Below are 17,393 nucleotides of genomic sequence, written 5' to 3' on the forward strand. Positions count from 1 at the left end.
TAAATTTTTTGCGGTAAATCTACTAAAATAACTCGCAATTCCGGAATTCTAAGAAAAACAAAATGATTTTACTTCTAATGAAAAATAAAATTACAATTTTCTTAATTATTGATTAGAATTCCTTTATGTTCTTTAATGAAAAAAAGTCTCCTTGAATTTTTTCGAGTTTCCCGATAATTTAACAATAATTCCTAGCGGCGCAAGTGGATCTAGATGTCGTCATTTATACGGAGTTGCTGCGAAACTTGTAAATATCCTCGTGCCGCCTTTCATCTTTTGCCATGTTTGATCTTTACCGCCTCTATCGGTAAAGCCACTGAAGTCGACAGAGGGAGTCAGTTTGTTGCCATGCTAATTATTGGTTGCTGATGACTGTCAAGAATGTGCTGCCATCAGTTTAAGATCTTTTTTTTTTACTTGCGATTAGTTCCCTCCGGACGCGACTAGAAAGCCCTTGGATTTATTTTTTATTTTTTATTTTGTTAGATTTATATCGCATAATGAAATATTAATAAAAAGAAGCATAATAAAATGTTAATAAAAAAGTGTTAATAATAGTTTTCATTATTCAAAAGCAATACATACGTTGAAAATTTATAATGACTTTTTAACGATTTAATGATTCTCTGATCTTTCTTTATCGGAGATAAAATATCTATTTATTTGAGATTTATCTTATCTTATTTTCTCTTGATATAGAGTACTAGTATAATAGATATTGAACAATGGTTTTATATCATCCGAATCATTGACGAATTATATTGACTCACATTCAATGATCAAAGGATCACTTCCAATCCGTTGTATTAGACAGCCGATATTCTTGTATAGTTATATCATGACCTACAAAGTAAAAAGCGAATTTTGATCTCTTGAATGGACGTGAAGAGATCTCTTTTATACATGTTGCCCAGTCCAATATCTGTTTACGAGCTAAATAATACATGAGCGAATTCACCGCGTATGTTTAAACAATGCAAATATTCCGCGGAATAATGTGAAGCTCGCACACCGTGTGAAGTATCTTAATTCCGGGATCGTACGCACATTTCCGTAAAATTTAATTCCCCCTCACGAACGCGTGACGCACAATGAATTATATATGTACACATGAAGAATTTAATACGTTCCTACGTTTTTGTACGTGTAAACGTACGTAAACCTTTTTATTCGCAGCAGTTTGTATATAATTATCTCGCATAGAAGCGCGTTACGAAATTGCGAAATATAACTGTTGTAGGTTTCGTGCTCCGCTCTTTAAAGACGACACACCTTCATTTTCTGCCACATGCACATAGAAAGCGTAACGTACATGGGATCTGTTAAAAAAAAAAATTGCAATAGATATCTAAAAGAAATATTATGACTTTCACTATTTTCTACTCGGACAACTCTGTGTATAAAACTGTGTAATTGTGATATTTTTGCGTTGAATAACTTCAAATAAAAGCCACTCCTTTGTCATATTTTTCAGCGCGCGATGATATATCCTTGTTTCTTCTATATTTTATATTTTATCCACTGTACATCATTAACTGTCGCCCACGTGTTACACCTACGGTTAATATTAACTACTAATTAAGGGGAAAAACTGGCCTTTACTGCTGTTTCAGTATCGCTGCGCTAAGGAGGAAAGAGTTAAATCGCTCGTGGAATTCTGAAATGAAAAAACTTGGCAGAATAGTCAAAGCGACGTTAATAACGCAATATCATATTTTTTTATGCTGAAATATTACACGTTTCGTGCGTGCAATCGAAGTAATGTTATATTCCACGTAAAGTTAGCACAAACGTTCACACTTCGCTCGCATTTTTTATTCCATTTTTTATATAAATGACGCACAATGCAATAACAATTATACTGATCGTTTAAATGGAATTGCTAGCGGCTTAGAAAATCATCTCCTTTATTTGAAATTAAACGATAAAATTTAACTTTACTTCTGTGATATTTGTATATTTATTAAATTCTGCAAATGTTTTCCTACTCAAAAAATTTTTTATTTCCCGCAAATGTGTACTGCATATGAAAATATCTGAATAAAAATTCAATCTTTCTTTCTTGTCCATTTTCGTTATATCGTTTTTCATTTCCGTCTTTTTTTTCCAAGACTCGAAGCCTGCCGAATTTTGATAGGGATAGTCGAATCTAGAAAACAACGGGCGAGAGACGAACGTGAAACAGAGAGAGGGGCGAGAAGGAGAAGAGGCAGGGGGGGGGTGGAGAAGCAAGGGGGTGTGAATTCGCGCAAAGGGAACTGACTGGCCTTTCACCTGCAGGAAATCCTATGATTGATGCCACATGGCACTATGTTGCTGCCGCATTATATGCACGCGCACACATTGTATGCATTCCCCGATAACTACGACGCGAGTACATACTGCAATAACTCGATATGTAAACCGACATATACGCGCTGCAGTGCGTGATGGAGAACACTGTGCGCGTTTACAACTTCGTCGAGGGACAACGCGTGAAACCTTCCGCGCATTTTGAGAATATAATTTATATTTCGTTTTTTGATTTTTTTCCGGTTGGCCTTCTTTATTTTCCACCGTAGTATATATTTATGGCGTCGTACGTCGGGTAATTTTATCCAGGGAAAAATCTCTCGGAGAAAATTGTCTGAAAAAGGGATAAAATCCTCTGTTTTTTCTTAATTATGAAATTTGTATTATATTAAATAAATAAAATTTCTAGTTAGATTATTATCGATTTGCTGAGTATTTTATAATTATAAAAAATAAGAAGGAATTATTTTGCTAAAATGAGTAATTTTTATCCAGGTGCGAGTAATATGGTGATCGCTATTTTGATAAACGATGACGGAATATTAATCGACGCAATGTTAAATTTCAATTGTTTTGCTTGTACACTTTGTTGAAAGATATATATTTGTGATCTCTGACCTAGCTTATAAATTTTTGGACTTGTAGATTTTGACAGTTCTAATATCTATAAATCATTTATTTCTCGCTAAAACTAGTCCGAGATCGCTATTTTTAAAATTGAGAAAGAAATCGGGCTTTAAAGAAGGCGATTTTATATTATTTATATTATTTTATATTATTTATTCTTCTTTTTATTTTAAAAGAGAATAGAAATAAAAAAATTAAGCTCTCAATAAATTTATTGTCAAACAAATATAAAATCAAATACGACACATTTGATGTTACGAGTTTTTTTTGGATTAAAGTCTGTTTCATAAATTTCAAGTATTAAAAATACTAAACTTTAAATGTATTTTTCCCCAAAAGTTTATATTTGCCATAAACCGGATTTCTTTGGAAAGATCCACTGGAGAGATTCACTGATCACTGGAAAAAATAAAGCAATTTGATAAAACTCTTTATACTCTTTCCCACTTACAAACTGTTGCGAGTTGGAGTAAACGCGAATTGCGACTACAAAAAAAAATCTTTCATCACATGAGCTATTGGAGACCGACCGAGTTGAATGTTCCAGATGTCGATGTTTATATCAGTCAACAGTGGCAGCGAGTGGCAGTGATGTAATTGCAAAACGGCAGAATTCATGGTACTCCTTCCGTCGTGAATTTCTGTAAATGCGGAGAAAATGGACCGAGTGAGCTCGCGACGCGTGTCACGTTGGGTTGACTCCTCCGACCTGAGGCGTCATCCCCTTCGCTGGGGGCCCGCGAGCGGGTCCTCCGGTACCCGCGGCCCTCTCGTGCACGCTCAGCGTCGGCGGGCTGCTGCATCCGGAGCACGCCCACGGGCGCACACGTGACGCGGGATGTATCCGCGCGACGACGCGGTCCGACGCGGAACGGCGCGCCGCCACTGCTGCAGAGCGGCCGTAACGTAGAGAAAGTCAGTCCGACGTTGGCGCCGTAACAGACGTGGTAGAGAACGCGCCTCTCTGTAAAAGTCACCCTCTTTGCCCCCGTTTGCCTCGCCCATCGAGCCGGGGTACCACCCGTGAGCGCTCTTTGCCCGATTAATCGCGCGGTGGTATATGCGAGGGGGACGAAAAAAAAAAAATAAAAGAAAGAAATAAGCGCGGAAGTACCGCGCCGATCGGCGAAACTCGCGAAAATTAAAATATTAAAGAAACACCCCTTGGACGTGGAGAGAAGAAAAATCGCGTCCTAGATCCGTAACCCAGTGGGGGATCGAGATTGATCCTCGGTGTTAATCGAGGGTGTGGGCCACGTATTTGCGAGATTACCAGTGATCGACGAGCGGATCATCGAACGAGTCACGGTGCACGTAGTGCCTTTTTCCTTTCGTTTTTTCCATTTTTTCACGCGGGTCACCATCTCTAGTTTGATCCCGCCCCTTCCGGTTGGCACTGTCAGTTCAACTTCCGGATCCCGCGTGGACGCTCCAAAGTGGCCGAGTGACTCTTCGCCCCTTGCCGCGGGTGCCTATTCTCGTCCCATTCTCGCAGAGATCTCGGTTGCAGCATGCTTTCGTCCTCGAGGGCTTTCCCGCCGATACTCGCCGTGGCGCTCGTCGTCTGCATCGGTGAGTATCTTTAGAAAATTGCTTCGGAAAATTAAATCGCCTCGTTCAAAAAGTAAGATCTCCGCGTATTTACACTACAACAACGTAATGCGCAATTTGATTTGCTAATTTGAGGAGCGTATTGGAATCAAGTTATATTTGCGGGGGATTTGAGGAGGGGGGTTGGCCTGAAAATTTCCTCCTATGTGCGTGATATAAATCCTTTCGGAAACCGTGATATATCGATATATATATATTTGGATATGATGAGACGCCATGAAGAATCAGTTTTATCTTCGGATTACTTACGTAACGGACATAAATAATTGCTATAAATAAAAATGTTCAATGTTGCGTTCAAAGTTCAGTGAGGTTAGAGATATCAATATTGAGTTTTATGAAGTAATAAAGATGAAAATATTCTCGGAACTAAAGTCCGAAACTCTCAGTATATTCCATGTAATGTGTTAGCTACTTGATAAAATTAAAAAAAATTATTGATTACAAAAAACATCGCATTTCGTAAAATCATTAATAATTAGCAATTATAATTGCTAATTATAATTAAGCATTGGCAAATATAAAATTAATGGGGTTTTACATATCGTGTTACATACACATATTTCGTTTACAGAAATTGTTACGCACAATATGATATATTTAATCGCTTGCTGTGTTTGATAAAACTACCACTGTGCTTTTAATACGTGCAATTGAGATATTAATAATTTTTTAAAAGATATACTAACTATGTGTGAGGATTAATTTGCACATAAATTTTCTACCAACTCAGATAACAAGCGTTTATTTCTTCTCTTTTTAACTAATAACAAAAATTATTTTTTATGTGATTAGTTAAGAAATAAACAAAATATGTCTTTGTTTACGGTAAATGTAATTTTTATTGAACATTTAGTTCACTGAATAATTTCAAATTGAAACGGGCCCCCGAAAATATTACGCGACATTTTCGATTAATTGAAGATTCGTTAAGAAGACGAATTCAAGAACAGAATTGACATTTATCGGCTATCTCAATAATGAACGACATTATTCCATCAAATATTCATGCTTTAACGAAATCAACGCACGCCCGGACGCAAATCGTGGCTAATTAAATTTTCGACTGACCCACGCAAGCTGTGCACAATGAATGAGACAACGGAAAACGCGGATCAAATTATGCTGAGTGAACTATTTGCGAGCGGAATCGCGAGGTTGGTCAAATAGACACATACGGTTATTACATATGTAAGTAAAAAGTTTCTACGGTGGTTAAACGTAATTCGTTTCTCAATTTGATTACCATGAGAAGTTGATAGAGCACTTTGTCGATCATAAAAGATACGATAAAAGAGAAGAGGCCATAATTTGTCTTCGAGATAAAAGAAATTATCATTTATGTAGGTAACCAAATGTTTATTCATATTTTTTCGAGCTGTTGCGGAGTAATTTAAGAAATTTTTAAACGTTTAATTCCTTTATTCGGATATGCATTTTCGTGTTTCCCCGTCAATCTGTCTCATACGATTATGCGCATCCTGTTACATGCATATCGATGGGCGTTTTGCGCACGACGGATCACAGCTCTCCCCCTTCTCTCCCTCAATGAAATTGGGATTTCGGGAAGGACATTCTACGCTATATATATATATATATGACCAACCAGTCTACCGGTCCAATTCCGCACTAATAGCGTAATCTTCCTGATAAACTGACTTTTCCCAAGTATTATATCTGCTTACGACGTAATATGCAATGATGAAATCTATCTTGAAGATCAACACAATTACACTATTGGATTGCAGTGCGAAAGAAGTGAGATCTTCAGAGATAGTGCAAAATGTTGCATTGTAATTTCTTCGCATTTGAGGTCAGCGCAGATTAGGGCATGTTTGCATATAATTTTTGATGAAAAAGCGATGTTATAGGGATTGAGATTTTCCAAATTAAATTGACGTTGCTAACATTAGGATTATCAACATAAATAATTTAATTAGAATTAATTGAGATTTAAAGAATTAAACTACAATTATTTAATCACTATCATTTAATAATTATTTAATTTAAATAATTATACTATAATTATCTAACTCGAAAGCTCTCCTTAATTTTGGATTGCGTTTTGGAAAATGTACATATAAAACAGATGGGAACTCAAATGGGGAAAACAAATGGGACCGATCGCGTAAGCAAACTGTTAATCATGCTTTGAATCGAGCCTAATATTCTTCTAATAGTCATAGAGAGCAATTGCTATAGAGGCAATCACGTAATGGACGTCTGTTTTTGCACGGATACATCATTTGATAAAACAATGGATATGAAGTCGCTACACACTCTCTCTCTCTCTCTCTCTCTCTCTCTCTCTCTCTCTCTCTCTGTCGCGCGAATCTGCCATCCCTTGGAAGCTGCTTTAATCCTGACGTAGTGTCACTCGTACCCTGGAGCCTCCTATTCATTGGGTACAATAAAGCGATATGGCGTCATAAGTATACAAGGTGCGCAACCGTCGCTTTATTACTTCGAGCGTCCGCGTTGAGGGATTACAAAAGGACTTGGATAAATCTGATCCTAATCCTTGCTGGCGCGCAATCGTCGTCCAGGGAGGTACTCCCGCCGACGTAATTGTTTATTTCTGCAGGGATTTGTAAATAGATAAGATAATTCATATTCGTGCATATTTCTTCCTCTCCCGAGAGTAAAGCAACGGAATCCCAGTGATGCTATCTTTTATCTTTGACGCTCGAATCTTTCTGCGTTATTACACGACTGTCAACAGACCTCGAGTTTGATGAGGCATCCAGAGTCTGTCTCTTCAAAAAGTACACGTATATTTGAATGTGGCTTTTTCGTTTCCAGAAGGGCGGTACATATGTGTACAAATGTGTACATATGTGTATGTACTTACGCGGCAAAACTGGGATACATTCGTATCTAATAAAATGTCGATGTGGGCCGGAGTTCCATCCGCGATGTTTACCGCTACACGCGTTTTTGGGAAACTTTGTCCCTTCGGTATCGCGCATCGTCGCGTCGCAATCGAAACTGTCCACGCGGGCATCCACTCGTATCTCGAAGTCAAAAACACGAAGCTCCGAAAAAATAGGTCGGGGAAAATACATTTGACCGAATTGCCGCGACCCGTTTCCTTTGTGCCGCGCGTTCGACGCTATTAATCCCGACGGGAGGTACACGGTGCATCGAAGGTTGGTGTGAAATGAAAAAAAAAATGATAGAAAAAGAAAAGGAACCGCGTTAACGATGACCCCAATTCGTAAGATGATAGCTATGACGAGTCCTTAACTTTGTCGACATTTCGTCTGTCCCTCGCTACCCTCTCGTATCTCGGCGCTCTTGACTCCCCCGCTGAGAATTAATTGCGGAAGTCATGAAATTGTAATTTATAGCGATTTACATTAATGCCTATCACCCTATACGTCATCCTTATCAGATCCGGCTGGTATAAGCAGCTGCATAATCTGACTCATTGCCGTTGCATATCGCGCGTATCGTGATCTTTCTCGTGGTCCATGCATTCTCTGCATCCGCATCCGCTCGATGACGATTCTAAGGTCGTCCTTGACAATTTTGCGATTAATCTTGTCTCTTAAAAATTTTAATTACAAGAAATAATGCTTTTAGTTGCCAAGTTGTTTTATGTAACTTTTAAAAACCGATGAAGCTGGAAATTGATCTGGCGTTATATCGTTCGAAATCAATGAAGAAATACCTATTCTCGACTCAACGAATAATGAATATCGGCTCGCATTGTATCCACATTTATTAAACTCTTGGTATACACTGTGGGTGGCTGGAGGAAACGTTGTTTCCTGTTGTAAACGTGAATATCAGTATGATAGGATGTAGAGGATGCTCTCCTACTACCCCGCTGGATATCTGGATGCAGCGAAAGCGAAGACAAAGGAGGAGAAGCAGCCGTCTCCTTGAAGACATTCCCCGGATAATGTCGTTACGCGAGCATCTGCTTGTTCTCTCTTTCCCTCTTTCTCTCTCTCTCTCTCTCTCTCTCTCACGCTCGCGCAATTCTTATAATTCCTTTATGTTCACGGTGCTTTGCGTTGGCCTTATTTTCGAGGACGTCAGCTTTACAGCCACTCGTTCATGAGGATCGACATCGCCGGAGGAGAAAGAAGATTGGCAACGTGACGCATCTGGCAAGAGCGTCACCCGGGGTAAACGTGGATTCCGCTTTCTTATCTTTTATAGTGTTTGCCCCAGCATAGACAAACACTTCTCCCTCCCGTCACGTCCGTTCCGCGTTGCAATGCAAGTTTGATTTTAACTAGCGAGCATCAGCGTGTCCGCCCATCCCGCGAAAGCGATTTACGTTTTACGACTCGCAAAGCCTCATCCAGTTGTGAGTATCCTTGTAGAAACTGGATTTCCTTGTGGAAGACGAACATCTGGATGTCCTGCGTCAATATCGGGTTTGTGACGGCCGTTAATCCTCCGGCGGATAGAATGCACGAATGCCGACCTCGTTGTCGTCAAGAGAAATCGGACTACTGTTCGGTGAAATTAGAACATCATCGCCGTGCATAGCAACAATCCGACGCTTGGCTATCGGACAGTCGACGACATGATTTATCATCCCCAACCTTCAAAGTTATCCTGTAATTTAACTGCCGATTATCCGTTCGTCGAGCGCAAGTAAAAGTCAAAATGGGAAATCTAGACTATTTCGATGTATCGAAATTTATGCATTTAAGAGAAGGAAGTATCTCTCGGTTCCGTTCGCTTGTTTTCGAGCATCGAATGAATCGCTATATTCGCTTCTGTCTGTCAAACAAACGCTCGTTCGCTTGCACGGATATCGTATATATATCTACGAAAGATATTCTTTTTCTTTTTATTTTTTTCCCTTCGAGCGAGGGAACTCAAGAGAGGCAGCGTCAGCCTCGGAAAATATCCTTTGTCGTTAATAGAAGAGATAAATAAATAAAGTGAAACGATTGTATTTACAAATGCGCTGTGTCGCCGATGCGGATGGTACAACGCGAAACGATGGATCAGTCCGAAATCGAATCGAAAATCGTGGAAGTCAAGTGAATGCGAAAGAGCGGAATGCGTTTGCGAGCGTGATTGAAGCGTCCCTTTAGTCTTTCTATTCACGAGTTAGAAACGTACTCATTGTCTGCGCACAGAGAGCAACGGGTGCTTTTAGGGAAGCATTTAGATGAGCTCGTCCACATTATCGAGTATAAATTTAGCTTGACTATTTGGCGGATGTGAAGGGCCCAGCGTTACCAAAGGTCTTCCATAATCATGAGTTTGTCGAGCCCTCGATATTCATATATCGACATCTATTTTCGTGACACTTTGTTGGCTCACGTAGAATAACAGGTTCGATCGTGGTTATATATGCATTCTATCATCATACGTGTTTGCTATTGTAATCCTGTCGATGACGCCGTCGGTTCCCGATGACGTAAGAACGTGGACGTGTCTGTATAGCCTCAATACGGCGGACTTAATAATAATTGACTAAATTAATGACAATCTTACGGTATTTCTATTAAATAAAAAAATAATTATCAATTGCTATAATATGTAAATTAGATCGCATTTAAAATATTTAATCTTTTAACAAAATTTCTATGTTAAATTTTATTAATTATAATAAAATCCATCCGAACTAGTTGCACAGAAAATTTCCAAAGCTATTAATCTTCGGAGCCGCTGCGCGGCGAATAATTTTGTATGAAAGATCAACCGCGCGTTAAAAAGCATAGCCCCGCTGACGTATCGACAAATCGTATACACGGCTTAAAACTTCACGGCAAACCGGAAGTAATGCATCGAGACGAAGAGTTCAATTCCGCCTGGAATGCCCGCGACCTAGTTCAAATGTAGACCGCTGTCATACATGTTCCTCACAATGCCTCTTTCCATGCAGTCCTTTCTAGTTGTGAATTTTTCAAGTATACATCTTTTAAAGTAATGCCAAACGTATCGAGCATACCACTCACGTTGCGAAATATCGAAGGGCAAACTTTTCCCTTTTTTTTTTTGTTTTACATTTACCTCGAAATAATGTTCCTTAAAATCCTCTTAACTGTACAACAGCTGCTGATGAAATAACTTACATTACGCTAGAAGCGATCGCATTACGCATCGGAAACGAGCTCGACGATTAAATTCCCAACTCTCGGGATGATTTGAAGAATTCGTTTCCCCGCAAGCGGAACGACTACGTAGACGAGACTGGAAAATCAGGCGCGTAGTTTCAGGCTTTGCGTCACGCTGGGTGCTTCGATACTGACCTATTAGCTTAGAGTAATTTCCGTTTAATTTTGGCGCTCACGGTACTCCGAGACTCCGCACGGTGTGTATACGCGCTGCGAAAGTCCCGATAAAGCTTTCCCACCTCCGGGTGTGCCATTTTCGCACCCTTTATCACTCGTTGTCTCTTCTCTTTCCCATTCTCTCTCTCTCTCTCTCTCTCTCACCCTCTTGATCTGTCCCTTTGCCCCTAGCCAGGTGCCGCTTAATGAGTCTTTAATATCGTACAGCTAAATCTAATGCTTGGATAATGAGCTGTATTTTACCGATGTAGCAATGTCAAATGTAGCAATTGCGAGTGTGTTGAAGACATTTGATTTGGTTGATTGCAAGGTAGCTTAAGACTCTTGAGTAGCAATTTTTATAATTTTGCTTTTGTAAAATAATACATGTACATAGTATTTCTTTCGTCACAATTGCATTAATATATTGCCAGAGTGACAGGTAATTGAAGCATAGAGATCAAAAGCGGAAGAAGATGTTTAAGATATACATAAAATGTGATATATTAACTACTATTTTTATCATTAATAGTATATGGGTGATAATTAAACTACAGAAATTAAAGCAAAATCAGATATTTAAGATGTATACGAAGTGTAATGGACTAGAGAGATATGCTGCGGAGATTTAAATTTTAAGATAAATTTCCCTCTCTCTCCTTCATATATATATATATATATATATTTTGTACCTTTGGCATTAGGTTTTCATTCGTCCCTCTTATCTCAAATACGAAAGCTATTTACAATGACACGTAATATCTTGAGACTCCGCGAAATTATTGCAGAGATATCTCGGGACGTGAGCCCTTAGCGGATAGGAGATCCGGGGTTCGCGCGGAAGGTGGACGACAATAATTCATCCCGTTGCTTGCAGCACGTAACGAAGGCACGGCGGAGCCGTGATGATGCGTTTGAGGGGGAGGATTGCAATGAAAGAGCTGCATTCTCGTGGCGACCCTTCTCAACCTCGATCACATCGCCGCTTTCACCCGGCTCCTCTTGCAGACGAACCCGTCTTCCAGCAGGTCGAAAACTTGATAAAACTTCTGGGAGCGAAGAGAATTTCAGATACTTCTCGCCGTCGCGGAACCACACGGCGCGATCTTTTTGTTGTCGCGTCTCCTCCCGGGGCAGCTATTTTTCCCCGCAACAACCCGCCGTCCTACTTGTCAACACCGCAAGACGCTGTTTTGCACGTCGAAGCGGCGTTAAAATTGGAAAATAATGGCTCCCGCCGTCGCTTTCCGAAGTCGCACAACAGATTTTTAGATTAAAAAGTACGAGTTTCCCTCGATGGGAAACTCGCTTCCTATTTCGCGGTTTCTTGCTTTCTGAAAATGAGATATCTAGTTAGATAGACTATAAATTACCCGTTAAACGTGTAGTAATTTCTATCACATTCAACTTCGACGAATATTTTAAATATATTATAGATATTATAAATTATATATATTATAAATAATATTATAAATTAACAAAATAAAATTTCTTCTATTAAAATATAAAAGCAAAAGTCACTCTACTATTTATTAGATTCTGATTAAATTTTGTTGACGAAACATTGAGATAATTAAAAAAATATCTTTGTAAAACTTTTTTACACACATAATGCCACACCTGGTTATAATCGGATTATTTACTATTTAGCCTAACGAGGTTAAATAGTAAGTATCCGATTTCTTTTTAATTACGCGAGTGGCGTTCGTAAATGTTATACTTCTTGAAGTATTTGATATTTTCGTGATGCTAGTGTCTAGTATGGCAGCATGTTTACTGCATTATGGGTGAATAAGCTTCACGAGAGCGTATATGCACCCTTTGAAGGTAAAATCTTAATTCAGAGCCCGCAGGGGCGCAATAAGTTATGACGTTCCTCGTCTTTCGTGCCGCAAATTCTTGTAAGTTAATTTCTGCCGCGCCACCGTCAACCTCGTCTGTTTTGACGTTCATTTTATATTGGTTTTCTGTCTTCCATGGGACGTAGGACGTTGCGTGACTCACGTAATAATTCGATCAAGCATCGTTAGTTGTATGTTACCTCCGATTGTATATCGCGCAAGCGCGATTGCAAACGTTTAATATTTATTTATCAATCCCACGAAGATTCATTTGCAAAATTCATTTTGCCTATGTATTTTGGACATATATAAGTGGGCTTTGATGCATATCCTTTTTTTTTCCTCTAATATCTATATAATAAAAATTTGTGTGGGTCGCAATTAGTCGAGAATATTCAACAGAAGGAATATTTGCATAATATACTTCACATAATTTTGTACGTAATATATTTATAAATAAACACGAATTACAAATAATGCATATATAATTAAAATATATACAAAGGTATAATTTATTTATAAATTTCTCTTTGAATCTTTTATTCAACGAGAAGTACGACGGGGTAGGAAAAAAATTTTTTGGGAGATGAATATAATCGTATGACTCAGATTCTGTGCATCCTCTCGCGCATCATGCCGCTCCGAAAACTTATTTTTGGCCGGGAGCTATTCCCACTTGAGGGAACTCCATTTTCTTCGCTTTTTCCTTCTGCCCATGCATTTCCGTCCGCCGCCTAATCCTCTCTTCCGCTCGTTTCGCGGATTAAAAATTCCCCCGCGATTTATCGTCAGCCACCCGCGCATTTGTCAAGATGATTTACGAGTCGCGTTCTCTCGTGAATGTTAACGATCGCCGTCCCGGATGCCGATTTCATTTGATTTCTTACACGTCGAACTCTCGCGCGTCGCGACGGGGAGAAAAAGGGGCGTTCTCCGGTGACGCGATAAACGTTGAATGTATGACACGACACGACACGGACGATTCCCGAATTTACGCGATTGCGAGACGAGCGATGTGGTGCGATTTCACCACGGAGAGATCTTTAATGGAGGGTGCACACTGTTCCCGGTCGTTCTATTTCCAGCTTTATTTGGGACAGTCCGCTTATGTGCATATGGAAGGGTCCAGGATAAATATTGACAGAAGCGGCCGCGCGCGTCTCCGTAAATCGTGTCTTGAATTTTCGAGGTCTCGCTCGTATGATATTTTTACCGTAAATCGAACCTAACGGGGAACCTAAAATTTCTTTTAGAGGAACAAGCGCGCGCGCGCGCACCCCCTCGAGGGTACACTTGCGACACGAAAGGGAGGGAATTACGAAGAATAGAATATAAAAGATTATTCTTCGCTTGATTTATTTTAACGTGTGGCTAAAGCGCTTAGATGTCGGACGATGTTTTATCCGAATGACTTTGTTCCGTGGGCGAGACGTAGGGCACCGGAATGACTTGTCAGAATGGCGCTGCGAATTCTCATAAAGCACGATTTTCACGAAATGTCAGCGCAGATTACCCCGTCATTTTCCAGATAAAAATTCACCTGCAATCACGACCGGGCAATCGAGCCGTCGTCCTCGCTCGTGGCCTTTGCGAACCACCGACATCCTTGATTTCGAAACTTCTCTCCTCGCGACTGCTCCAATGCTGGTAATTAATTAAAATGTCAGCCGAAGTGAATCTGCTCGAAACATCGATCCGTGTTTGACGCTCGCTCGTTTAATCTTCCATGAAGATCGCTGGATTGATTATGCAAATAAACGCGCAATCTGAGACAGGAATGAATTATCAATTGAAATAATAAATAGATCGTACAGTGTCTCCAATTGAATTTTCTTTATCTTATATCTCGATGTCATAAAGTTGACATATATTTTGCGGGGGTGCTGAATTTTAAGGCACTCCTAACTTTTTATTTGCCCTTCCTATAACGACTAATTACATTCGAAGCGTAAAATCATGTTAAATCGCTTATTTTATTCGCTTATATTATATCGCTTATTTACTTTGTCACGAGACGTGATTGGACATTCGTTCGGAAGATACGACTTGTGCTGTGTGGAATGGGGAAGGTCGGGGCTCGGAGTAATTTCCAGTTGGATCACATGACTGCGCTTGCGAGCTCGTATTAATAACGTCTTTGTGGCCGATGGTTTCTTCCAGCCCTTTTCTCACCCTAGCATCATCTGGAGCGTTGTGTGTTGGGGTTTGACCCGCTTGCTCATAAATCCACGATGCGCGCCGCACTGTGAACCACGTTTCACGGTTAAAATTTCAATGAATACTAAAGTTAAACAGAACGATACACGATAGCCGAGCGCTTTACACGTACGGTATCGCCTCTCTTTTTTTTTTTTTTTTTTTTTTTTTTCGGGATTTGCCGAATAAAATGGATATTCGTATGTAAGCCGAATTAAATTCCTAACATTTTCCATCAACCCTATTCTCACCACCACGCTCATTCTCATCGACGCCATTCTACGACGGTGAAAACGTTCATCGTCGGCGCGTACGTTCGAGAAACCGCGCGTTCATCGATATCGGTCATCGATACTGTTCCATGTAGATGCTTCCAAGTGTCTATGCGTAAGGTGGTGAGGAACGGGTTTCCCCTTGCCCTCCCGCTTTTCCAATCGCAATTTCCAGCGAGCTTACGCGAGCACGCGTCAATAATACCCTTTGTGTGAACGCGCGATTTCTTTCGCGGCCTCCCCCTCGTCGACGATCCCGCTAAAGTTCCCCCGTGAGCCTCACGCGTGAAAGCGACGACACGGTCATCGTGACATTAACGCTCGAACGAACGTGAACCTTGACATCTTTGCAGCCTCGACTGGTGCGGCTTTCTTCGGGCGCGCGAGAATTCACCCGGCGACGAAAACTACGCGGAGTCACGTTGTCGCTGGCCGACAACTCGAAAGCTTCATCATGATGAAGAGATAGATACAGAGAAAGATAGAAACTGGAGAATGTCTGAATCGATTAATCGATGCCGCCGTGCCGACACTATTTATGGCTCGGCAAGATCGGGATAAGAAGCGCCTGTGCATGTTGTTGATGTGCATTGATGTTTTTCACACGCATCAGGCACCACGATAGCGTCGCAAACGTTGTGATATACACGCGACGTAAAGGTGAATTCGCGCATACCGATTATTTTGAACAATTAATTTGTATATATATGTATATTTCATAACGACTTATGATTATTAAATAATACCATGATTTTTCTTTTCTATCGAGAGTGAGTTCGTTCGGAAGAGATGCGCGCGATTCAATCGCACTCGATCGAAACATCTCGGGTAGAATAATGTTCTCGCCGTGAGAAAGGCAAAACAATCTGATCTAAATCGTCCCGCATCCCGTAATCGCGCGGCGCGGCGCGGCGATCCGTAACATTTTTCTTCGGCACCTTTAATCGGGGCCGTCGCGGCCCGTCAGCGATCTACCGATCTACAAAAGAAATCTGCAATTCAAAAGCTACACTTTCGTTATATTCCGATGGGAGGTCTCATTAACGATTCCGAATTTCCCTCCCTCCCTCCCTCCTTTCTCCTCTCCCGCTCTCCGTGGCCCCGCTTGTTTTAATTGAGCGGAAATTAAACGGCGATCTTTAATCTCTGGTCAGTACGGATTTCCTTCTGTCAAACGATATCTCGCCGCGATGAAACTCGATCCTCGCGATCGCGCTCTCGCCCGCTGTCTGACGAGCAGATTTTATTCATGCGCAATTGAAAAGAACAGACAATCAAACAGAAACGAGGAATCGATCGTGTGGATTTCGATATTGTTCTTTTTTTTTTTTTTTTAATCGTCTATTACATCCACCAATAACTCCAAAGAGAATGAAATTTTATTTGAGTGAAACGAGTGAAAGGAAACGATGCAAATCGTCGCGATCGCTGTTTTCGAATTGACGTACCAGCCATCTCTTTTACATAAGCAGAGGCTCAGAAATCTCTAAAATGTGTGCTTTATGAAGAACAATGTTAAATAAATTAATTAGATAAAAAAATCGCACAATCGGAGGTGACTCAAATAAAGCGGGAACTTTCATCAACTATTAACATAACTTATTTCACGCAGATTATAAGCCGCGTTCTTTACGTGTGGCGAATGAAAGAGCACTTTTTGCTCCGTCAAATTCAAAGTTTTCATGTCCAGTCGTGAAAAGAAAGGTGAATTGTGAATTAATGGAGCTAAGGAATTCTACGAATACTGCGAGCAACTACCGTTAACTGTTAGCCCTTCGATGCATATAATTCGAGTTTAATTTTTCTTCGAAAAAATGACGTATTATATGTAAGAATCACATCCAAATTTAGACGATTTGTCGAATAACAGTACGAGAATTTTTTAATTTCTTGTTAAATATTTTTTTTTCATCGCTTTAGCACGCAATGCGCGATATTTTGTACACATTTTTTTATTGATATTTATGTAAATTCATTCCCCAATAGGCACATTGTGAAAACATTGTAATGACCATTATAAATTGACGAAAATTTTGCTAAAAATTACGCTAAAATGATTCGCCATAAATTTTGTCAAATTTCTAAAAAAATTTTTTAAATTTCTAAAAAATTAAATAAATCCAATTCGAGATATAAATATTTTATAATTAATTTTCTTTCAAAAACGTAAACAACAAGACTTTGACAATATATTGAAGAAACAAAAATCAAGACATATTATTTAACTATTTTCAAGTGTTCGATAAACATTTCCTAAAGATCGTTTATGTGGTTTATATGTTCAAAAACATATATAACTCTTTTTT

General features: G+C 39.8%; 2 protein-coding genes across 2 annotated transcripts in view; both read left to right on the forward strand.

The window, feature by feature from the left end:
- LOC105430076 (nucleoside diphosphate kinase 5) overlaps positions 1-4,010 on the forward strand; it is a 21,532-nt gene extending 17,522 nt beyond the window's left edge. The window contains exon 6 of the mRNA XM_011643416.3: positions 3,467-4,010. The gene's annotated coding sequence lies outside the window, so the exon portion shown is untranslated. The remainder of the gene's footprint in view (positions 1-3,466) is intronic.
- LOC105430078 (uncharacterized) overlaps positions 3,972-17,393 on the forward strand; it is a 69,066-nt gene continuing 55,644 nt past the window's right edge. The window contains exon 1 of the mRNA XM_011643419.2: positions 3,972-4,491. Coding sequence (XP_011641721.1) covers positions 4,431-4,491 — 61 coding nt within the window. The 5' untranslated portion in view covers positions 3,972-4,430. The remainder of the gene's footprint in view (positions 4,492-17,393) is intronic.

This window comes from Pogonomyrmex barbatus, unplaced genomic scaffold, assembly GCF_055798465.1.
Source record: "Pogonomyrmex barbatus isolate J1 unplaced genomic scaffold, ASM5579846v1 scaffold1, whole genome shotgun sequence".
In the NCBI taxonomy this organism is placed as follows: domain Eukaryota; kingdom Metazoa; phylum Arthropoda; class Insecta; order Hymenoptera; family Formicidae; genus Pogonomyrmex; species Pogonomyrmex barbatus.